This window comes from Canis aureus, chromosome 3 (genome assembly GCF_053574225.1).
Source record: "Canis aureus isolate CA01 chromosome 3, VMU_Caureus_v.1.0, whole genome shotgun sequence".
NCBI classification, from domain to species: domain Eukaryota; kingdom Metazoa; phylum Chordata; class Mammalia; order Carnivora; family Canidae; genus Canis; species Canis aureus.
The window spans coordinates 57,744,329-57,768,169 of record NC_135613.1 but is presented as its reverse complement, the minus strand read 5'-3'; the positions used below and the strand labels follow the sequence as shown (position 1 = coordinate 57,768,169).

General features: G+C 53.7%; 1 protein-coding gene across 2 annotated transcripts; it reads left to right on the top strand.

The window, feature by feature from the left end:
- Window position 1: 1 nt before the first annotated feature.
- NUP88 (nucleoporin 88) lies at window positions 2–23,518 on the top strand. Of its 2 annotated transcripts, XM_077893102.1 has the most exons (18): window positions 2–321; window positions 3,450–3,619; window positions 4,546–4,671; window positions 8,020–8,106; window positions 10,023–10,199; window positions 12,912–13,098; window positions 13,293–13,440; window positions 15,609–15,707; window positions 17,416–17,496; window positions 20,254–20,344; window positions 21,469–21,570; window positions 21,904–22,062; window positions 22,192–22,317; window positions 22,398–22,463; window positions 22,550–22,630; window positions 22,714–22,840; window positions 22,959–23,077; window positions 23,330–23,518. In XM_077893102.1, the coding sequence occupies exons 1-18, from the start codon at window positions 31–33 to the stop codon at window positions 23,391–23,393; spliced, it is 2,301 nt and encodes a 766-aa protein (XP_077749228.1). In that variant the 5' UTR covers window positions 2–30; the 3' UTR covers window positions 23,394–23,518. The 2 variants fall into 2 exon arrangements, with proteins under 2 accessions (XP_077749228.1, XP_077749229.1); XM_077893103.1 differs by lacking the exon at window positions 17,416–17,496 and having other exon boundaries at window positions 3–321.
- Window positions 23,519–23,841: the final 323 nt, after the last annotated feature.

Below are 23,841 nucleotides of genomic sequence, written 5' to 3'. Positions count from 1 at the left end.
CACTGGGGGGACGCGCGCAGTGGGGCCAAGATGGCAGCCGCCGAAGGGCCCACGGGTGATGGGGAGCCGTGGCAGTCCTGGCTTCCCAACCACGTCGTGTTCCTGCGGCTCCGCGAGGGGCTGAAGACCCACGGCCCGGCCGAGGCTGAGAAGCCGGCGTCTTCGCCGTCGCCCTCGTCGCCGCCGCCGCTGACGAGGAACCTTGTCTTGGGCCTGGGCGGCGATCTCTTCCTGTGGGACGGCGACGGCAGCGCCTTCCTGGTGGTCCGCCTGCGAGGCCTGGGCGGCGCGGGCGACGAGCCCTCCTTGTCCCAGTACCAGGTAGGGCCTCACCGGGGGCCGGCAGCGGAGGGCGCGGGTGTGCCCAGCACGGGTGCCCCGCAGGTGTGCGACGCCGGTGTCAGCGCTCGTCCTCTGGGGCGGCCGGTTCGGGCGGAAGTTGCCTCTTGTCCTCTTGCTTCCGTCCTCCTCATGGCCACTTTGGCAGCCTCTCCCGGGTTTCGTTCCTTCGTCAGAGGTTTGCCGCCTCCCGCACGCTCTCGGGGTGCTGCGGTTCTTGGGGGGCCCGGGGGAGGGGAGGGACCGTGGGAAAGCCAGCAGTGCGGGTACTTGGAAGGAAAACAGGTGAGCGGAGACAGACCGTAGGAGGTGGGTTCTGAGAAACCCGCGGATCGCAGGGACAGTCCTGACTCTCCTGGGGTTGGTGTGAGCAGCAGTCAGGTGGGAGATCTGAAAGCGGCCAGTCTCCAGTTTTGTGCCTGACGTGGACCAGGAATCCCTGGTAATTCTTTCTTTTCCTTTCTGGAAAATGGGCCCATTCCCAAAATTGGGAGACAATCTTTGTTTTTCTTTTTAAAGAATTTATTTATTTATTTATTTATTTATTTGAGAGAGAGAGAGAGGGAGAGAGGGAGAGAGATGGAGAAGCAGGCTCCCTGCGGGGAGCTAGATGTGGGCTCAATCCCAGGACCTCGGGTTACGTCCTGAACCAGAGGCAGATGCTCAACCACTGAGCCACCCGGGTGCCCCCAGGTTTGTTTTTGTTTTTTAAAGATTTTATTTACTTATTTATTTATTCATTCATTCATTCATTCATGAGAGACAGGGGGAGAGAGAGAAAGAGAGAGAGAGACAGAGAAATAGGCCCCATGCAGGGAGCCCAATGTGGGACTCGATCCCGGGACTCCGGGATCATGCTCTGAGCTGAAGGCAGTGTTTTGTGTGTGTGTGTGTGTGTGTGTGTGTGTGTGTGTGTGTATAGGTTTTATTTATCAGGTGCCCCCAGTTTTGCTTGTTTTTGATTAGCTGCTAGCATCTGAAAGCGGTGTAGACAGAAAGCATTCCAGACTTGCTGCAGCAGAACGTTGTTCTAAGGAAATGTGTACTTGTAAGGAAATGTGTACTTGTAATAAATGGATTCTGGCCTTTTAAAGGAGTAAAAGATAAAAAGGTGCCCCCACCCCCCATCCTAATGCAGGGCGTCTGTTGTGAGCCACTTGCCGAATCTTGTAAATGAGAAATGATCGGCTTTTGCTAGCTGTGTTTCTGCAGTTTTGAAAACAGGTCACAAGTCAACAATCTACTTTCTGTCAAACTGTGGCTTAGGAGAGTAATTCTCATGTTCAGCACACCCTGTTAGCAGCATTTGGAGCAGGCAAGACTAAATTGATTCATACTTGTCTTCTTTTCTACACTGTAACCATGGCGGGGGGGCGGGGGCTGTCTTTCTTTGTTATTTTTGTATTCCCCCTCCTTCACTGGGTGCTCTCAGGAAATCCTAAAGGACTGTCAGGTGGGAAAGTGCTTAGCAGGAGTTGCAATTTTAAATAATAACAAAAGAATAGTGACTTTAGAAACAAAACCACCTAAGCCCTGTAATTACCACACTTGATCTCAGCTGTTTGGGTTGTAAATAAAGCAGGAGAGGATGGGGATTGAGAAGCCAGGGGAAAAAAAGAACCTCTTATGGGAGAACAACCTTTTGGTTGGAATGGGTGAAGGGACAGTCACCTGAGTGGCTCAACAGTTAAGCATCTGTCTTTGGCTCAGGTTGTGATCCCGCGGTCCTGGGATCGAGTCCCAGATTGGGCTCCCTGCATGGAGCCTGCTTCTCCCTCTGCCTGTGTCTCTGCCTCTCTGTGTGTCTCTCATGAATAAATAAACTCTTAAAAAAACAAAAAAAAGGAACGGGTGAAGGGTAGGCTTACAGAGCTCGGTGACAAGCAGCAGAGATCTCAGGGTGTTCAGAATGGTCTTATCTAAAAAGATCCTGGCTGAGGGTGAGGATGAGATACGTTGGCTGTCTTGTGGTGTGTTGGGGAAAGTGGAAAAGACAGAAGATGGTGATGTGGTGGTCAGGAGAGAAGCAGGACAAGCCTGTGAGAAGTACGTTGTTCCGAGGGCTGGTAACGCTGAGAAAGCGGCTTATCAGAACCCCTGAAAACGCCACCACTCCATGGAGCAGCTACGTGGGTACAACAGCGTTTCACTGGCCGCAGAAGCTCTTGAGGCTGTTCCCTGTCCTGCTGGGCTGTTTCTTTTTTCCTTTTTTTTTTTTTTCCAAGATTTTATTTATTTACTCATGAGAGACACAGGCAGAGACACAGGCAGAGGGAGAAGCAGGTTCCATGCAGGGAGCCCGATGCGGAACTCAATCCTGGGACTCCAGGATCACACCCTGGGCCGAAGGCAGGTGCCAAACTGCTGAGCCACCCAGGGATCCCCAACTGAGCTGTTTCTAATGTAGCATCTCAGCTGCCATTTATGAACACTTCTGAGTTCTTCACTACTCGCTTCACTAAAACTTATTGAGAGTCAGCAGGATGCTACATACTATGCTGAGGGTGAGAGAGGAAGACGCATCACAGTTGTGCAGGATGGTCAACTGAAGGGATGACCAGAATGCAAGGTGGTAAGAACCATGATAGAATGATCCAGAGTGTAGAGAAGATGCACGCACACCTGGCCGGAAGATCTGGGTGATTGCTTAGGCCGTCTCCCGGACCATGACAGCCAGCCACAAAAGGAGAAGGAAGAGCTGTCGAGAGACACAGGCTCACAGAGTGTGATGGCTTTGTGGAGAAACAGCTGGCCTGGTGGTGTGTGGAGGCTGTCGGGGGCGGACTGGAGTTCAGTCATGGAAAGGGAAATTATGCGTACTATTTATTTTTAAGGTAGGGAAATCTAAAAAGGGGGGGGGGGATCTGATGTGTTTTCTGTTACATTTCAGTCAGTGGTTAAAAATGCCCCATCGGTGAATAGCCACAGCGTTAGCACATAATTACCCAAGAGGCTTCATTGCTTTGCAGTTACGGGCACAGATGGGCAAGTAAAGCCGGGCCTGCTTCAGTTACTGTACAAACTGCACTGTAATGCTAGGGCCTTCAAGTGCCTGCTACGTATATTTACATTGAAATGAACCATCTTGACCAGTTTGCTTTCATTTCCAGAGATTGCTCTGCATAAATCCGCCCCTGTTTGAAATCTATCAAGTCCTGTTAAGTCCGACACAGCATCATGTAGCACTTATAGGAATAAAAGGCCTCATGGTGTTAGAACTACCTAAAAGATGGGGGAAGAATTCAGAATTTGAAGGTGGAAAATTAGCAGTGAACTGTAGGTAAGTTGTGTTTCCACTGAGTGTTGGTCTAGTTTGTGATACATATGGACAGTTGTTCCAGACCCATGGTTCTCATGCTGCATTTTCTGTGCTGCTGCTCCAATACCACGGGTCCCCAACTGGTCTACACGTGGGCTTTCGGCTGTCCCGTGTATAGACCCATGTGATTCTGCCCATTGCTGTCTCACCGCAGTTTCAGCTCGTCCACGTGGGCAGAGATATGATAACTTTTGAAAAGTGGTTACCCTGTGAGGCAGATGATCTGTTTAACTAAGTTAGATTTTTTTTATCTTTTTCAACAAATCCCGAAAAGTGAGAGTCTGAAAGATCTGTTGGAAAGAGTATAAGGTTGAAACCACCTTTAGCTCCACAACGTTCCCTTTCCCATATCTGTTTCCTCATTTGCACAATCAGAGGGGTAATATTTACCCTGTCATTCTTTTACCAGGTCACTAAAGGGATCAAGTCAGTTAGGAAATCTGAGTCACTTGTAAAGTATAATATACTCTGTGACTTAGAAAATGTTTTTATTTTGATCCTCACTGATATCGATGCAACAGATGCTCTGAGTGCTCTTCTCTTTTTTTTTTTTAATTTTTATTTATTTATGATAGTCACACAGAGAGAGAGTGTGAGAGAGGCAGAGACACAGGCAGAGGGAGAAGCAGGCTCCATGCACCGGGAGCCCGACGTGGGATTCGATCCCGGGTCTCCAGGATCGCGCCCTGGGCCAAAGGCAGGCGCCAAACCGCTGCGCCACCCAGGGATCCCCTGCGCCACCCAGGGATCCCCCTGAGTGCTCTTCTCAGCAAGATTTGAGAGAAAGAAATTTGAAGAGCAAAGAATGTTAAAATAGATTTTCCCTTAGAAGGTTTTTCATCCACATTCTACAAAATGTTTTGGAAAAACTGTTATTTTTATTTTAGTACCACTCCCATCGCTGAGAGATTTTTCACCAGTTCTACTTCTCTGACTCTGAAGCATGCGGCCTGGTACCCAAGTGAGCTGCTGGATCCCCACGTTGTGCTCTTAACATCAGACAATGTAATAAGGTAAAGCATGTTTTTAACTCTTGTAGCTTTGTGCGGGGAAGTCTGTGGTCCTGTTTGCTGGCTGCCAGCCCAGGGCACCCCTGGACGGGTCACCAGGTGTCAGCTTACTGTGTCTCAGGGCTGTTGTAACCACTGAGGCAGAGCTGCCCATATGACTGGCCTCAGATGCCTTCGTTACTGCTCATCCCCTCAGCCAGGCCTCCTACCCCTCCTTCCCTGACCTTCCTGAGAGAGCCCCTCTCATCCTGTTGCTCTTCTGGAGGCGATGCACCATAAGAAGGTGAGAGTATAACTGGGAGTTCAGGTGAGAATTCTTGTCCCAGTGCCCCTTCTGTCCTGGGGATCTTAAACTTTAGGGGGCCTCAGTTTCCAATTTTGTAAAATGAGCCAGTTTAATCTGACAGGTTTTGGACTCTATGATTAAGTGTCCTCAATCTGCAGAGATTTCTGTAATATAATTAGTTATCGTCCTGGATCTGCCATACATTTATTGGGGAGACTCGGCAGAGGTAAAGATCATTTTATTTTTCCTAATCACTGCTTTTAACTGTGCTCTACTAGATTCTCCTCCTCTGCTGAGCACTTTGCCCTTCCTGGCCTTTTACATAATCTCATAGCTGTCTGCTGACTTGTAGTTATTAAAATTTGGTGTGTCCAGTTTAAAACGCTGATGTCCAGTCCGTCCCAGCTCTGAGTCCCGGCTGGTCACACAGACCGGACGCTGATGGGCGTGATGCAAGTGGAGAGGGCACGATCTGCTCTGGCTCTTGTTTCTGTACGGCACCTTGAGAGCCCTGGGCCCTTGTCGGGATGGAGTATCCTCGCACTTGCGATGCAGCCATTGTGGTCTTTCCTGTGGAGTCGTGATGATTCCAGCGTCCTCTCCTCTGCCCTCTGAGGGTCACGGGGACCTGGGTATCTGTTCCATGGTCCTTTCTTTCTTTTTTTTTTTTTTTTAATTATTTATTTATTTATGAGAGACACAGAGAGGCAGAGGGAGAAGCAGGCTCCATGCAGGGAGCCCGATGTGGGACTCAATCCCAGGTCTCCAGGATCACACCCCAGGCTGCAGGCGGTGCTAAACCGCTGCACCACCAGGGCTGCCCTCCATGGTCCTTTCTTACACCATTCCAGCCAACCTCCATTAGAAGTTTCCTATGAGGGATCCTGGGTGGCTCAGTGGTTTAGCGCCTGCCTTCAGCCCAGGGCATGATCCTGGAGACCCGGGATCAAGTCCCGTGTCGGGCTCCCTGCATGGAGCCTGTTTCTCCCTCTTCCTGTGTCTCTGCCTCTCTCTCTGTGTGTCTCTCATGAATAAATAAATAAAATCTTAAAAATAAATAAAAAGAAGTTTCCTATGAGAAGCAGATACAGTGTAGCATATTCACATGCTCCCAACCCTTGGGTGTGGCTCATCAGGTTCACTCAAGAGCTCCCTTCCCTTGGGTGCCTCTGGTTTCCTGCACTATGGCTGGCATTCGCCAGGATGCCTCTAAATCTCCTTGAGTGTCTCCCCACCCATTTGGCTTTGGACTTGGGGCCAAAGAAGGAAAGGGATGCTCTCCCGCCACAGAGGCTATGCTGTACATGGAAGAACTCCTGATGCCTGCCCCTCCTGGTCTTAGGTTTTTGGGTTTAAGATTATATTTATTTGAGAGAGAATGTGTGCTCAGAAGGAGCGGAGGGAGAGGGAGAAGCAGACTCCCCACTGAGCAGGAAGCCTGATGCAGGACTTGATCCCGGGATCTGGACCTGAGGTGAAGGTAGACGCTTCACTAAGTCCCCCAGGCGCCCCCCCACAGGCTGAGATCTTACACCTGAAAAGAGGTATCTGGTCTCAAGTGTTGAAGGTTCTTTTTTTAAAATGGGGTATTTGGGACCCCTGGGTGGCTCAGTTGGTTAAGCCCCCAACTCTTAATTTCAGATCAGGTTGTGATCTCAGGGTTGTGGGATCAAGCCCCGTGGTCTGGATGCTGGGTGTGGAGTCTGCTCAAAATTCTCTCCCTCTGCCCCGCCCCCCCTGCCCCGCCTCCACCCCCTGTTCTCTAAAAAAAAACGTAAAAAATAAATATAGGGTATTTGTCACTTCTCTTCTCCGAAGCTCTGGACCCTGTTGACAATTACAATGCATCCTGTCCGGTTCTTACATGAGGTTTAAAGTCAGTAGTGCTTGCAGGCAGCCAGGAAGACCACAGTGTGTGTGTATATGTGTTCAGTTGGATCATGTTTTCTTTCTTTCTTTTTTTTTTTAAAGATTTATTTATTTATTTATGATAGAGAGAAAGAGGGGCAGAGACACAGGCCAAGGGAGAAGCAGGCTCCATGCTGGGAGCCCAATGCGGGACTCGATCCCGGGACTCCAGGATCGCGCCCTGGGCCAAAGGCAGGCCCCAAACCACTGAGCCACCCAGGGATTCCCTGGATCACGTTTTCATTAAAAACATGTATTAAATGGCATTTTACTGGTAATGGAACAAAGTTTAAAACTGAGGGTAGTCAAAGTAAGTGATTAATGATTGATGAGGACTTTATAACTGTTATATAACTATATAACTTTATAACTGATGTTGGATTGCTAATATTATTGGCCTTTTGAAAACTGTTTAACTGTAGGCACATGTACTGTGAAATTTTATTTTTATTTTTTTTAATTTTATTTATTTGTTTTTTTTTTGTTTTTTTTTTTTTTTATTTATGATAGTCACAGAAAGAGAGAGAGAGAGAGGCAGAGACATAGGCAGAGGGACAAGCAGGCTCCGTGCACTGGGAGCCTGATGTGGGATTCGATCCCGGGTCTCCAGGATCGTGCCCTGGGCCAAAGGCAGGCGCCAAACCACTGCGCCACCCAGGGATCCCCGTGAAATTTTATTTTAAATGATTTTGGTAAAAACAAAAAACTGCAGTTTGGGAAAGTAGGGGTGACATGATGTTGTGTCTTTGTGTAACAGCAGCATGTGTAGACTAGAGGCTGAATGATCTACTCTCTGTGGCCAGTGGATGTATAAAGCGTTGAGATGTGCTCCTCTCTGATGAGGTTCAGTGGGCAGGGGCAGAGACAGGCAGTTGGGTGGCGCCTGGATGGCACATGGGTGCCCAGGGGCCTAGGAAGGGAGAGACGGGGGCACAATGTGCAGCAGGCCAGTGAGGACGTTGGAAACGATAGAGAGTGTTTCTGGATGTCACACAGACACCCTGCTTGGTTGTTGTGAGAGAACAGATGTAGTGGGCTACTCAGCAAACAAATGGATGTGAAACCCGTAGGCAGTGGCTCAAGCCATGATTACACGGAGAGAAGGGCAGTTGCAAAATGAAGGAAACCTAAGTGCGGTCTCTCCTCTTGCTTGCTAGGATTTACTCTCTGCGTGAGCCTCAGACACCCACCAGGGTCATCGTGCTTTCAGAAGCGGAAGAGGAAAGCCTGATACTCAATAAAGGGTAAGTTATTTGTGTCCTGAAGAGTTTTTCTCATTAGTTTATTCATCGCCGACCAGCAAGCTCTCCATGGTGTGAGCAGTGAGCGAAAGCAGGCGATGTGCTGAAGTCACTGTAATGAGTAGCATGAAACAGACACCCTGTGGGACTGTGGATAAGGGACTAAGTTAGGACATTTCAGAGGTTCAGGGTGAGCGTTGGGCAGACCGTGCACATCCCAGGCTGTCCATCTGCAGAGCCCGCCACGGCACAGAGACAGCCCTGCTGCTCCTCCCGGGCCCAGCTCCCTTTATGGTTTCTTACCCTCCTCAGTGAGGCCCTGGCTCCTCTTACCACTGACAGAATCACCCTTGGAACTCTCCAGCCCCGTCCTCAGGCCTCCTGATGGGCCTCGTCCAGCCTGTGTCTGGATGTCAATGTCCTAGCACCCCACATGGGGAGTGGCCACTGCTGGAGCTGCCCAGGAGCCGAGCCGTGTGTCTGGAGTCAGGGCCCCTCCCCTGCGGTATGTTTGCGAAGCTCCTGGTCCCCACGACAGACATGGGGTATGGGTGGGCCGCAGTGGAGCAGGCGGCTTGTTCAGCCGGATCTGGCCTCTGCTCCGGTGTGGCAGCCGTGTCTGGGCAGCAGAGCCTCGGTTCCATGACTGCGCCTTTCGAGAATACGAAATAGGGCCCAGGAGCGTGTATGTAGGGGGCTCCTAGGTCACTGAAGTCTGACCTCTGCCTGTTGACCCACCCAGGCAGTCCTTTGATTCTGATTCACCTTCCCACATGATCAATAAGCTGAGCTGTGTTCCTGACACAGTGGGACTTGCTGACTCTCAGCAGCTGTAGAACATTGTATCTTAGCCGTGTTTATTGTTAACCTTATATTGAACTGGAATCTTTTTGGATAACTAGTTATACTAAACTGCAAAATACAAAGACGGATTGTTGTATCAGTTGATTTTCTTGATTAAAAGATAGTATGTATTTATTACAGAAAATTAGGAATATCTGCAGAAAAACATTGAGGAGAAAATGAGATCTTTTGTGATCTCTAGTCTCTCCTCCCACTTTGGGTGTAAAGCAGGTCGTTCTGTATCCCTGCTGCCCCAACCCCACTGATTGCTGGGAGTCTCTACCACCCCCCAGAACCCCCCAACCGGGACTGCCCTGCCCGCCCCTAGGCGGCCCCTCCTGCCACCGTCTGTGCCCTGGCTTCGAGCTCGGCCACCTCGGCCTCCTCATTCTTCAACTTATGACAGCACCCGCCTGGGTGCACACGCAGAGCCTTTGCACGTTGGCTTTCCTGCGTGAGCACGGGCACACTCTCGTCTTCCTGGGATCTGTGCTCAGACCTCACCGTGGCAGTGTCCTTTCCAGGCTACCCGGTTGACATGCGTGCCTTGACATGCTCCCAAACATGCTTTATTTGTCTTCCCCACATCCTTCACTCACGTGGTCAGGCCCACGTGAACCTCACCATGTTCACAGGTCCTGTGGCAGTGCCCAGCAAGGGCAGGTGCTCAGTGACTGCTTGTGCGAGGACCATGTCCTCCACTCAACAGGGTTTCGTGTTTCCTTCCCCCCTTTTTTTTGCAAAGATGTTATTTATTTATTCATGAGAGACACAGGGAGAGAGGCAGAGATACAGGCAGAGGGAGAAGCAGGCTCCCTATGGGGAACCCAATGCAGGACTTGATCCCAGGACCCTGGGGTCACACCCTGAGCTGAAGGCAGATGCTCAACCACTGAGCCACCCAGGTGCCCCTCCTTCCCTTTTGTTTTCTTGCATCTCTGTGTTACTACTGTGTGTGTGAATTTAAGCTGCTCAAGGTTGAAGCCGCGCTGTGTGGTTCCATCCCCACTCCCTGTTATTGGACCTTTTGTTTTCATTCTTGTTTTCAACCAGCTGATTTTTAAATGTCTTTCCAGAAGGGCGTATACTGCATCGCTGGGGGAGACAGCAGTTGCATTTGACTTTGGGCCACTGTCAGCAGTCTCGAAGAGCATGTTTGGGCAGAAAGGCAAAGGGGATGTCGTGGCGCACCCATTGTACATCTTGTATGAGAACGGGGAGACCTTCCTCACGTACCTTAGTCTGGCACACAGGTGAGTGGAGGGGCGGCCCGCCGCACAACATCACGGGTCCGGATCTGGGGTCCGTGGTTGCGGTGTACGGATATGTGGCCACCTGGCAGTGCTCGGTGTGTGTATTTTGGAGGAAGCCCAGCACCGATCATTTGACCTATGATTTCCTCGTAGTGAAGCACAGAACTGTCGTGCATCTGACGTGAATGGGGCACAAGGGTACAGTCACAACCGGTAGTCTGGTGTTGTAAGTCCCAGTTGTGTAGAAAAGACGTGTGTGCACGTGAAGGGACACATTTAGTGGCACAGAGATCATAGGAGCTCCAAGGAAGGAGAGCTAGATCCCCATAAAAAAGGCAGGGCGTTTTTGGAGAGACAGACTTGTGTCTCACACAGGATTGCAGGGTTGAGGGCCAGGGAGGGGCAAGCACACCAGCCCCAGGGCGTGTCCTGGGGTGTCGGCTCAGTGAGGAGACTCCCAGGGCAGGAACAGCAGCCTCAGGTACTGCGTCAGACGATGAAGGTGGAAGGCGCTTCTGGGGAAGATCTGGTGGCGTTAAACCCACAGTTGCAGGCAGGAGGACACGGTGATGGCTTCTGACAGGGGTGGGGGTTGCGTTAGGGCGGGGCTGGGGGAATGATGAAAGCTGCTCCTGCCCGCATGGGGCCGTTGGCAGCAGAGGTGCTGCCCGCAGGGTGGGGTCCGAACCCCGGCACAGACCCAGGGTGGTTGCGGGGGGTCAGTGTGGGGCAGGAGGGGGCATGCGGGCCCGGGGTGGAGGTGGACGGTGAAGTGAGGACCAGGAAGCTCACCTGTTGCGGTGAGAGGTGGGAGGGTAAGAATCAGGGCAGGTTTGACCAGACCAAGGCTGAACACTGCCGTTCACTCCCGAGCCATGTGGATGGGTGGTAACTTGGGCCGGCCTGTGGCTCCTGTCCCCCTCCGCAGTCTTGCAGTGGGTGGGGGCAGCAGGGGGGCGAGGGCAGCAGGGTGGGAGGGACGGGCAGGGGGGAGCGGGTGGCGGAACGCTGGCCTGGCTGGGAACATGGAAGCTTGGACCCAAGGACCCGCGGCTGCATCCAGGGAGGAAGTGGCTCCAGAGGGACTGGAGGGTGTGCAGGGTTGTGAGGACCTCTCCTGTTGGACTCTCCTTGGCCCAGGTGTTCTCACTGTCCACACATGACCCCCCTGGGGGCGGTGTGTGTCCATGCTGACACTGTCAGCCTCTCCTTGCCCTGTCGCCTTAGCCCAGAACCTGAAACTCATCATCTGCATTCTCTTACATCCAGCCCTATCCCAGATTTATGGGTCTTAGCCTGAAAATTCCTTGAATGCAAGCCCCCTCATTCCCCGGCCCCTTATCCTTGCTTCACACCCTTGTCATCTTCTGCCTAGACCCTGCCTCTCTCCACCAGCGGCCCTGGCCCCCTGTCGTCCCCCTCCTTGGCTGCCCTTGCTCTGTCACACTCATCCTGATGACACGGTCACCCAGCGGGGGGGGGGGGGGGGGAGTCTGAGCACCTGACTGTGGCTCCTGAGATGGCCGCTCCCACTGCCAGTCCTGGACTCCTGGACTGTGTGCATTGCCTCCCATTGACAGAGCTGGGTTTCCTTCCTGTTGGTCCCTATCTTCATGCTTCCAGAACTTTTTTTAGAGCTTGCAGCATTGAGAACCTCCTCCCAGAATGTACCCTTTCCCATTGATCTTACTTATTTTTGGTACCTTTCTTAGCTCACTTTCTTTTAAGATTTATTTATTTTAGAGAGGGCACATGAGCAGGAGGGGGAGAGGGAAAGTCTCTGACTGTGCTGAGCATGGAGCCCGATGTGGGGCTCAATCTCACAACCCTCAGATCATGACCTGAACTGAAACCAAGAGTCGGACCCTGAGCTGACTGTGCCCCAGGCGCCCCCTTGCCTCACTTTGTGCCTGTGAGTGTTCCTTTGTGTGTTGTAAAGCCCTGCGTTATCGTGTTCAGCACACACCTGCTTTCCCAGCTGAATCTCTGTCCCTTGGGGGTCACCCAGCACTCAGTGTTTGCCCACTAAACATTGGGTCTGAAGCCCCAAACAAATGCTACGTTTCCCAAGAAAACACAGAGTCTGGGCAGTGGTTGAAGCGGGCCTAGTCCAGCGTGTTCTATCCGCATGCAGTGGTGGGGGGGATGGGGCCTGCGACAGGATCCTGGGGCGCACCGGACTCCTGAGACAGAAGGCAAGAGAGGTGTGCTCGGGGAGCCAGAGCCGCGGGGGTTGCGGGGTGGGAAGAGTTGCCACTACCCCAAGGGACAGGCAGCGGCAGGGCCGCTACGCGGCTGTGGGTGTAGCTGCATGGGGCCCGCTGGGACCTAGTTGGCAGATAGCTTTGGCAGTGATGACGGACAAACTGGTATCTCAGCCTCCAGGCTAGTGAGGTTTTGAGCTGAGGAGTCCGGGTTGGGGGCTGTGCTGTGGGGAGAGTTCAGGCCCTGCGCACTAGTGAGCACTAGTAAGCATCCTCCCATCACCATCACAACAATCAAGAATGTTGTTAGATGTTGTCCGCGTCCCTTCGAGGATACGTGCAATTGAGAAGCACTGGAGGGGAGAGCTGAGCGGGAAGGTGCGCAGACGTCAGGGCATCAGGCTTTGGGATCACGGTCGAGGCGGGTCACCCACAGAACGCGCGCAGGCTGGGGCGATGGCCTGCTCTCCTCCAGCTGTGCCCACCACAGTGTCCCTGTCTCCCTCAGCCCAGGGACAGTCGGAAAGCTGCTGGGCCCGTTGCCCATGCACCCTGCAGCTGAGGACAACTATGGCTATGACGCGTGCGCCATCCTCTGCCTGCCTTGCGTCCCCAACATCTTGGTGATCGCCACTGAGTCGGGAATGCTGTATCACTGCGTCGTGCTGGAGGGGGAGGAAGAGGACGACCAAGTGGTGAGCCTGGCTCCTAGCCGTGAAGCCCCCAGGGATCCTGGGGACACAGAGGGGCCCTGCAGTCATGGAGTTGGCTCTGGTGAGCCACTGACGTGCCAGGAGGAAGGGAGGCCTCGCCCCTCCTCCAGGAACACCAAGAATGGGTAGGCTGGGCTGGGGGTGTGAGGGCTGAGGTGGCCGTGCTCCTTCCACAGTCAGAGAAGTCCTGGGACTCCAGGGCTGACATCATCCCTTCCCTGTACGTGTTCGAGTGCGTGGAGCTGGAGCTCGCCCTGACTCTGGCGGCCGGAGACGACGAGCCCTGTGACTCTGACTTCTCTTGTCCAATCAAACTTCACAGAGGTAACGTTCCTGCGCTGACGTGGTCACATGCCCTTCCCGGCACTTTGCCCTGCGGTTCCAGGCTCTGTGGCCAGATCCGCCCCCATGGAGAACAGGGAATGTTCCCGGTCCAGTCCTGAGCCAATTTCATGACCCAAGTACCTAAATGTACACGAACTGTAACAAACTTTAAAAGGAACTTTGAAAATCAAATGATAATACGCTTCAAGATAATCACTTTAAAGCCTTTTTCTTCACTTTAGAAACATCATAGTCTCTTATTACTCCCAGACTGGGTTTGAATGCTGTCATTTTAATCTTTTTTTTCTTTTAACTTACTTGGGTTGGAACTGGGTCTTTCCAGCACCTTCTGTGTTCGTCTGGGGAGCTTTTGGGTAGAATGCCGAGCCCCTGGTAGCCTGTGCCATTGGGACACCGAGGGGCTCAGTGCAGGGGGTCTACCGCCCCCTGAACTGGGGGTATGGTTCTGACATCAGTCAGTGTGGGGTCAACCTGTGGAAATGGCCGGGATGACATGAAATGATCTCTGCAGTCCCTCTGACATAGAGCCCCTCGATCCCACTGCCCTTGCACCGCTTCTTGCCGTTTCCTCTCGGTTTCCTGGGCCCGGTGCCGAGACAGGCACTCATTCTGTGGCTGCCTGGCCTCTACTCGCCGCACCTGGGCCAGCCTGCAGGAGGAGGATCTGGCTCAGCTCTGCAGAGCGTGCATCTTAGGAGGAGGGCTCTTATGCAGGGAGCATGACAGCGGTGCTCGCGGGGCACGTCTGGAGTCAAGAGGGAGTCTGAGTGTAAGTGTCAGAACTTTACAGCCTAGGACGCTGAGACCAGAGGGTAAGGTCTCCTGAGAAAGAGAACAGGTCTTTGGGAAATCTTTTTTTTTCCCCCAAGATTTTATTTCTTCATGAGAGAGGCAGAGACACAGGCAGAGGGAGAAGCTGACTCCCTGCGGGGAGCCTGATGCAGGACTCGATCCTAGGACCCCAGGGTCACAACCTGGGCCACCTGGCTCAACCGTGGAGCCACCCAAGTGCCTCCCAAAAAATTTTTTAAGATTTTATTTTGAAGTCATCTCTGCACCCAACAGGGGGCTCGAACTCACAACCCCAGTATGCTGCTCCCTTGGAGTCAGCTGGGCTCCCTGAGGGTTGCATCTTAAGTCAGCTTTAGCATGTAAATTGTTTCTGTATCTGTTTAGTTGTGTGGTGTATTGAAACTACTGAATCATAGCAGTGAATATTCAGTCCCAGGGAGTCTTACTGGTGCTAGATCTCGGAAGAAGTTTTCACTGAAATTATTTAACGGTTCCTCATATTTCTGAGTATAAAGATAGAGGATCCTCTGGATGCTGGGGTGGCTCAGTCAATTGAACATCTGACTCTTGGTTTCAGCTCAGGTCATGATCTCTGGGTCCTGGGATTGAGCCCTGCGTCAGGCTCCCTGCTTGGCAGGGGGTCAGCTTGGGATTCTCTCCCTCCTCCCACCCCCTAACTTTCCCTTGCACGTGTGCACCTGTGCTCTCTAAAATAGATAAGTAAACATAAAGGATTGTCAAACAAGAATTGTATTTAAAAACCCACCAGCATTTACTTGGGGCGCCCAGCTGGCTCATTTGAAGGAGATACGACTCAACCTCAGGGTTGTGAGGTCAGGCCCCACGCTGGGAGTAAAGCTTACTTAAGAGGAAAAAAAATAATTCAAATCTAAAACTAAAGGTAAAGTTCCACCTGTGCCCAGATGCAGCGACGGGACTGTCCGCTCAGTGCTTGTCCTCAGGACCTTTGACTTACTTGAGCAGGCTCTCAGGAGGGATGTGTGTGCATCTATGTGTCTCCAGAGCTGGAACCTTTCTTAGGCACTGTTTTATTTTGAAGAACTGTAAATAAATGCACCGAGATGGACAGAAAGGCACAAGTATTTCTGTCTTGGTGAACTCTTCTCTTACCGTTGGGAAGTAACGTTTGAGTTTTGTTTATTACTTTTAAAAATAGTTACAATAGATTTGAAAATCAAATTCAGATTTTAAAGTTTCAAAACCCCCGACACAGGCCCACAGCACGAAGGTCCCATAGACCTTCTATTGCTTCTGTCGCAGATGTTTGTGGGCTGCTGGGGCAGATGTCCGTCTTCTGACTGTGACCTGGGTATTGTGCGTGATTCCGTTTGCAGATCCCAAGTGTCCTTCAAGATACCACTGTACTCATGAAGCTGGTGTACACAGTGTCGGGCTTACTTGGATTCATAAACTTCACAAGTTCCTTGGGTCAGGTGAGTTGAGCTTTTCCATATGTTTCACCGATTCTCCCAAAATGTAGTTTGGAATTGGGGAACCAGGCTGGCTCAGTCCGTTAAGCGTCAGATTCTTATTTCAGCCCAGGTTGTGATCTCAGGGTCGTGGGATTGAGCCCTGGGTCAGGCTCTGTGCTGGGCGTGAGTTCTGCTCAAGATTCTTTCTCTGCCCCACCCTGTCCCCCCAGCACATGCACACATAGTCTCTCTTTCTCCCTGTCAAATAAAAGTTTGGAACAAAAATAATAGAGAAAAACCAATGAAATCAAAAGATGGTTCTTTGAAAAAATTGAGAAAATTGAAAGACCTTAGGCCAGACTGACCAAGAACTGAAAGAGACGACTCAGCCGCCTCCTGTTGAGGCTGGCAGAGGAAGCACCGCCGCCGCCCTCCCCGGAGTGGGACTCAGGACCGAGGTGTCCGTGACCACCTAGCACCAGGATGATGGGGACAGACTCCTAGAGACGCAAATTCCCTATGCTGATTGAGGAGGAAGCTGTATCGGACTAGCCCTATAACCAGTGGAGAGATCGAAATAGTGATGATGGGCAGCCCGGGTGGCTTAGCGATTTAGTGCCACCTTCGGCCCAGGGCCTGATCCTGGAGACCTGGGATCAAGTCCCGTGTTGGGCTCCCTGCATGGAGCCTGCTTCTCCCTCTGCCTGTGTCTCTGCCTCTCTTTCATGAATAAATAAAGTCTTTAAAAAAAAAAAAAAACACATCGAAATAGTGATGATAAATGACCCGAAAAGAAAAGCTCAGGATGAGGTAGTTGTGCAATTAACGAATACCAGTTCTTCACAAGCTCTTCCAAAAAACAGGAGAAAGCACTTCCCAGCTCCTCCGGGAGGTGGTTGTGACCCTGGCGCCAGGACTAGGTGAGGACATGTGCCTCCTATGAGCACAGATGCACGGAGTCCTCGGCAGAAACCAGTGACCCCATCCAGCCACTAGGAACGGGGGGAGCGCTTGGCCAGGAAGGATGTACCCAGGAATGCGAGGCCGCTGCATAGGCGCACACGCCTGGAAGGAAGGCTTCTGGCCGTGGGGTCACCTCAGTAGACACGGAGGAGGCATCTAAGAAAATGCGACCTTGCCTGCTAAAAATATTCAAACTGATAATAAAAACTAATTTCCTCATCCTGAAGAAAGGCATCTTTGGGGAGCCATACTCAGGGAGACCCGGTGTCTCCGTAGCTCCCCGCTGCTGCAGCAAATCCTGGAATGCTGCCCACCTCGGGCACAGTGGGCCCTTTCCGGAGACTTCAGCTCCCCCGCCTGCCCTGTTATAGCCCTGCCCCTGGCAAAGCCAGCGGCTGGGGGCAAGCAGGGCCCTCACCTGGCATCACCAGCTGCTCCTCTCCTCCAGGCTGGAGAAAGGTGGTTGGAGCCTCAGGCCCCCAGACAGCGCAGACTACCCATGTCGGCCCTGTGAGGAGCAGCTCTGATTCTGTGTCCCCTTTCCTGTCTTGGAGCTTTGCATAAGCATGGATTCTGGCACCGCGGCCTCCAAAGACTTGCCTCTGACCCATGGGCCGGAGCATCGTCGCAGCAGCAGGGAGTCAGGCCCTCACCTCCATGTCATCCTAAATCCTCCACGTTAGAGAGGGCAAGGCTGAGCAGAGTCCACGCAGGGCAGCCTCCTCTCTGGACTCATGAAACCAGGAAACACACTCCCTGTTCCCAGAACGCAGCGCTGAGGACTGGCATGGGGATCTCATAGACTTCAGTCAAAAGGAGAAAAAGTGGACAAAACCACAGGTCCTAGGTGAGTTCATAGGTCAGACTCTGCTGGGTCTCGAGGCTTGGGGATGATCATCTGGGCTGTGCCACCTCCTGAATAAATGTTTGTGTTTTCCAGGAAGGTAGCAGGTGTGTGCAGCTCCGTGATTTTACCACCCACTTTTCTACCTGTTGGATTTGGGGGCAGAACAGCTTTTTCTTATTCCTCTGACCCTTTCAGCCCAAGGCTGTGGTGTCTGGGGCAATAGGCTTCTCCGGAACCATTTGGATCTCCCGTGTATTCCAAGCAGGTTCACCCACAGATCCTTCCTGGGCGTCCCCTCCCTGTTTGAGGTTCTGCTCAGGTGACGGGGGACCCAGTTCACACTCTCATCTCTTTAGAGAGCCTTTGTGTGACTGTGTCTTCGGACCTTCCTGAGGTGTTACCAACAGGCTAAACGGCCACACTGGTGGCTTCTTCCTCTAAAATCTGATTTTCCTGACAGCGAATATCTTCATTTTAAGCATCTTTTGCCATCCAGATGGGTTGACAATTTCCAAAATCATCCTTACGATTTTTGTAAAAATCCAGTTACATTTTTTTTCCTTTTTTTCCTTTTTTCCTTACATTTTTGGCTGTAATCAGGGAGAGGACACCCGGCCACAGAACCATTGCTTTGCCTGGAAGTCTCAGCAGGATGTCCAGTTCATTCACAGGTTCTGCCTTCCACACCTTCCCCTGAAGATCTGAGCACAGGGACATCTGCTCTTGCCTCCTGTGTTCAGCATTGTCATGGAGGACACAGGGGAGGAGCCCAGAAAATGAGATAAAAGGCATCAAGATTAGAAAAGAACTAAAACTCTCTTTCCTGACAGCATGATGTTTAGGTAGTAAATCCTAGGGGACCCGTTACAGGAGTGTTTTTGCTAATGAATGTAGCGACATCGCTGGACATGAGAGCAGTGTACAGGATCAGTTCTGCTCTCTCACTAGTAACGAGTAATCCAAAAGGAAAAAAGAAAACAATCCCACTTATAGTAGTTTCAGACCAACTGCTTAAGAATAAGTTTGACAAAAGTGTAAAATGTACACTTGAAGCTGTAAAATGTTACTGAAAGAAATGAGGCCTAAATAAATAAAACACGTGCCACAGTCTGGATCCGGTAACTTAATATTGTTAAACGGCAGCACTCGCCGAGTTGACGTGCAGGTCCCGTGCCACCCTTGTGAGAATCTGCAGAAATTGGCACACTGATTCTCAAATTCATTTGGAATTCTAAGGCCCGGGGGCACCCGGAACAGCCTTGAGGAACAAAAACAATGTGGGACGGCCCCACTTGCTGATTTCCCAACTTCTTAGGAAAGGTCCATCACCCAGACAGTGTGATGCGGACGCAGGAGATCCGTGCAGGTCAATGGAGTGGGGTCGAGGGTCGGTGGTTTGCCCAAGGCGCCAGCATAGGGGAGCGGGGGAAGCACAGTGGTTAGAGCCTGCGAGGCTGGGACATGCTTGCCAGCTGGTGAACTTGAACTCTGTCCTCACACATAACATGAGGACGATGCAGAACAAGTCAGAGACCCCACGGACGTCTCTGAGGAGGACGGTGCTGGGAAAGTGAAAGGAATCCACAGGATGGCAATCGACATCTGTAAATCTTGTACCTGACAGTGGACTTAGAGCTAGAGCACGGAGGGCACCTGCAGAACTCAGATATGTGAACACAGAACCCCGTTTAAAAACTGGACAAAGATTTGAGTAGACATTGTTTCTTTGAGGAGGTTCAAACAGCTAGTAAGCACATGCCAGCATGTTCCGTGTCATCAGTCACGGAAGGGAGACATCACAGAACTGCCCAATACGTGCCTGTTTACGTGGAAGAAACGAGAACCGACAGGACGGTGTCATCAGGACAGGGCTCGCAGACATGGAAAGCAGCGCCATGCTGAGGCCCGGCCCTCAGGTGACCCACGTCGGGTTACGAGACCCATGAGCAGGTGCCAAGCAGCCGGGCTCCGTCCCCCGTAATCAGGCAGTCATCCATCTGACCGTGTCACCTCCAGCAGTGGAAAGGGACAATGTGGGGCTCAGGCTGCAGCACGGGAGGCTCACCCCACAGCTCCCTGTCACCACTCCCTGTCCCCACTCCCTGTCGGGTGACTGCAGACCTGAGCTGCCCAGGAGGGAGCTGGGGGGTTGGGGATGGGCCAGGGGCCAGGGCCGGGCCACTGGTGGAGCTCAGGTGATTGCTCATGGGCGTGGGGCTTTCCTGTGGGTAATGGAAAGACTTTGTTTTAAAGATTTTTAATGTAATTGAGAGAGTGAACAGAGCGAGCCAGAGAGAGGACGAGGGGCAGAGTGGCTGAAGGAGAGGGAGAAGCAGACCCCTATGGAGCAGGGAGCCCAACTGCGGGTAGAGCCCCCGGGATCATGACCTGAGCCGAAGGCAGACACTCAACCCCTGAGCCCCTGGGCGCCCCAAATAAAAAGCCTGAGGTTTCTGTGGCGGCGGTGCCATCAAGTCCCGTGATCCAGTAAGCGCCTTGCACCACACACCCTGAGGCTGGGTTGTGTGTACCCAGAGTCACATTTCAGGAGCTGGCCCAACACCGCCAGGTGTGTGCGGGCATGAGGCTGGCCAGGAGCCGGGCTGGGACTGTATCCTGCACGGGGGAGCCCCGTTATTGGATGCTGAGCGGGGCAGGGAGGCCGGAGTGTCACACGCCTGGCCAGGCCAGCTGCAGGGGACTGGACGGGGACTGTCGTCTGCGCACTCACCTGCGCCCCTGCCCCTTTCCCTACAGACGAGGAAGATAAGGACAGTCTGCAGGAGCTCGCTGCCGAGCAGAAGTGCTTCGTGGAGCACATCCTCTGCACCAAGCCGCTGCCCTGCAGGTGAGGTCTCAGGTCCTGCACCCCTGCCTCACCGTCACCCTGCCAGCTCCCGGTCTTTTTGGTGACTCTGAGTTTGCGCTAGGGCTCCCCTGAGTCCCGTCTGATGGAAGGCTCTCCTGCTCTGGGTCACATGGGGTTCCTGGGTTGTCCATGTTTCTGATGGAGACTAACAGTTGGTGCACATTCAGTGACTAAAGGGAAACATCTAGAATGACTGCCAGCTTTGTAGGCGGGGTGACTGCCTGACTGTGACACCCTTCGGACAAATGGGCCCAGGGGCAAGGGCAGACTCCGGCCTGTGGGTGTGGGTGTGGGAGTGGGAGCCAGGACTACAGGGAGCGCATGTGGGGAGGGCGCAGGATGGGGACAGGTGGGGTCTGGAGCAGCCCTTTGGGGAGCAGTGCAGGACGGGGAGCACGACCCCTGGGGGCGGGTGTTTCAGAGGCTGGACCGGCCTCAGAGCCCGAAGAGTCAGGGTAGAGTCTGGTTCCGGGGCGGGGAGGAATGGGAATAATAGGTAACAAATCCTATTTGGATACGTTTCTCAAACAGGTAAAGTTACATGTGTCTCCTAGGAGTGAGGGCACGGATCGCCACCCAAGGACTGCAGCTGCCCCAGGGTTGGGGTGGGGGTGGGAGTAGGGGTGGGGAGCGGGTGAGCAGGGAGGTCACCCTGGAGGAGCCTGGTGGGTCATGGAGTGTGTGCCCCTCCGTGTGCAGATTTCATGCTGAGAACAGGAGGTTTTCCTGCCCCCAGGCTCCCCTCGCCGCAGCTCCCCCCCAGGAGTGTGGTGGCAGCTGGAAGGGTGGGGGAGAGGAGCAGGAAGAAGGGGGGAGCTAGGGGGGCCGTGGGGCAGCGGCAAGCTGTCGGTGCACGGTCTCCTCGTGGGGCGGAACCAACACCTCAGCAAAGCCCGGGGACCCTCGGGTGTTTTGTGCATTCCTGAGCCCTGGTGGCCGCCTGGACCTGACGTGGAGCAGCTGCTGGTTCCCGGGAGACAGGGCTGTGCCCTTTGTGGCTCCCACCTTGATGCTGCTGGGAGACCTGGACACCCAGTGTGACCCCTGCGCTCCTGCAGGGAGCGTCCCCAGGCAGCATCAGCCCTGCGGTCGTGTCGTTGCAGGCAGCCGGCGCCCATCCGCGGCTTCTGGATTGTGCCTGACATCCTGGGGCCCACGATGGTGTGCATCACCAGCACCTACGAGTGCCTCATCAGGCCCTTACTGTGAGTCCCCTCCTGGCCCCCACGCTCCTGGCCCCCACGCCCCACGCCGCTGCCGCCGCGAGCTCCTGGGAGACGTGGGGGCTTGTGCTGCAAATGGCTGCGCTGCCTTTGTCGATTCGGGTTCTTTTTGGAAAAGACCACGTCCAAGATGTGTCGACAAACAGCAGCATCAGTAGAACAGGGGTGGCTTTCCCGCGGAAGAGTGTGTGTGGTCTTGTCCTGCGTGGGGCACACCTGATGCTTCCATGTGTTTTCATGGCTCTGCGTGGACGGGGCATCGCAGCGCGCTCGGCCCGACCCCCTAACGGGGTTTGAGTGACGTCTGTTTTGCAGAAGCACAGTCCACCCGGTGTCCCCGCCCCTGCTCTGTACCCGGGAAGACGCGGCAGCGGCGGAGTCTCCCCTCCGCATTCTAGCCGAAACCGCAGATTCCTTCGAAAAGCACATCAGGAGCATTTTACAACGCAGCGTCGTGAACCCAGCCTTCCTGAAGTACGAGGTTGGGGGCATCCGGGTTTTAACGGGTTCCCTCAGTTTCCATAAACCCCGCCCCGGGGGAGAGGGGCCGCAGGATGGTGTGATGGCGGGGAGGAGTACTGGGACTTGACACCGTCCTTGCAGATCCGCGGACAGAGACATGGCCCCGCCCCCCGAGGAGTGCCTGCAACTCATCAGCAGAGCCACGCAGGTGTTCCGGGAGCAGTATATCCTCAAGCAGGACCTGGCCAAGGAGGAGATCCAGCGCAGGTAGGACGGCGGCGGTGGGGGCAGTGGCGGCGATGCACACTGGCAGGGCTGGCGGCGGCTGAATGCTCTCTGTTCCCAAGGGTCAAGTTACTCTGTGACCAGAAGAAGAAACAACTGGAAGACCTCAGTTACTGCCGAGAGGAGAGGTGAGAGCTGGGGCGAGGGGGGAACAGGGGTCGCCTGGGCCTCGCTGTCGGGTGGACCCCGAGAGCCCCTTGCTTTTTACCACCAGGAAAAGTCTCCGGGAAATGGCGGAGCGCTTGGCTGACAAATACGAGGAAGCCAAGGAAAAACAGGAGGATCTCATGAACAGGTAGGAGCAGGGCGGTGAGGCACACAGGCCTCGGTGGGGCTGCCCCACGGACCCTGGGCTGAGACGCCCCCTTCCCGCCACAGGATGAAGGCCGTGCTGCACCGCTTCCACACGCAGCTCCCAGTTCTTTCTGACAGTGAGCGGGACATGAAGAAGGAGCTGCAGCTGATCCCCGAGCAGCTGCGCCACCTGGGCAATGCCATCAAGCAGGTAGGCCAGGTGCCGGGGTGGAGCATGCGGTGCCTCAGGGTGTGGGGCATGCGGTGTCCGGGGGTGCAGGGCTCTGCGCAGCACACTGCAGCCCTGCGCGTGTGTTCTGACACCCGAGGTCACCATGAAGAAGGATTACCAGCAGCGCAAGATGCAGAAGGTGCTGAGCCCTCAGAAACCCGCCATCACCCTGAGCGCCTACCAGCGCAAGTGCATCCAGTCCGTCCTGAAGGAGGAGTAAGGGTCACCGTCCACGGGTCCCAGAGCCCTGGGGTGGGGCCACCTCAAGCAGGGATCAGGGCAGAGAACAGCGGGAGGAGCCGACGCGGGACAGGGTGGCGGGGTGGAGGGGTTCCTGGGCAGCACGTGCACAGCCTCCAGCAGGGGCGCCACCTTGGAGCGTTTGAGACACGTGGAGGTCCTTGGGCGTCAGTGAAAGGGCTCATCCGTGGTCTGCGTTCCCGAGTGAGGGACTCTGTGGCCTTACAGGGGTGAGCACATAAGAGAGATGGTGAAGCAGATTAACGACATCCGAAACCACATCAACTTCTGATCTGCGGGGAGCTGGTGCCCGTGGAGTGGACGCAGGGAGGGGCCGACGGGCGCCATCGATGAACTTGGCCCTGGTGATCTCTCCTACTTGTCTTACAAGGATTGAATAAATGTTTTTACTCATAAGTTGGAACGTGCTTGTAATCAAGCTGAGGGCAGGGCTGCGTGCACAAGGCCCCAGGACCTGGTAAAACTCCTGAGCCTTCAGCCGCGCACCGCCTCTCCCTGCCCATCCGTGCCGCGTCTCCATGCTCCAGCAACAGCGACCACTGCATTTCCCAGGGGCAGCGCCGTGCGCGGGGCTGCAGCAGACCGACCCTAGGAGTGAAAGGTGGCCCCGCAGCAAGGGAGGCGGCAACCGCTTAACACATGCTTAGTGTCACGTCTGTTTTCCGTCACCGTCTTCCAGCCCCGGCACCGTCGCAGGGAGAGGATGGGGTGTGGGGTGT

Excerpts from the sequence above, each read along its gene's own strand:
- NUP88 (XM_077893102.1), top strand. The coding sequence starts at position 31 with ATGGCAGCCGCCGAAGGGCCCACGGGTGATGGGGAGCCGTGGCAGTCC. Across the intron at positions 15,708-17,415 it reads TCACAAGTTCCTTGGGTCAG|AACGCAGCGCTGAGGACTGG; the intron begins GTGAGTTGAGCT and ends CCCTGTTCCCAG. Across the intron at positions 21,571-21,903 it reads TGCCTCATCAGGCCCTTACT|AAGCACAGTCCACCCGGTGT; the intron begins GTGAGTCCCCTC and ends TCTGTTTTGCAG.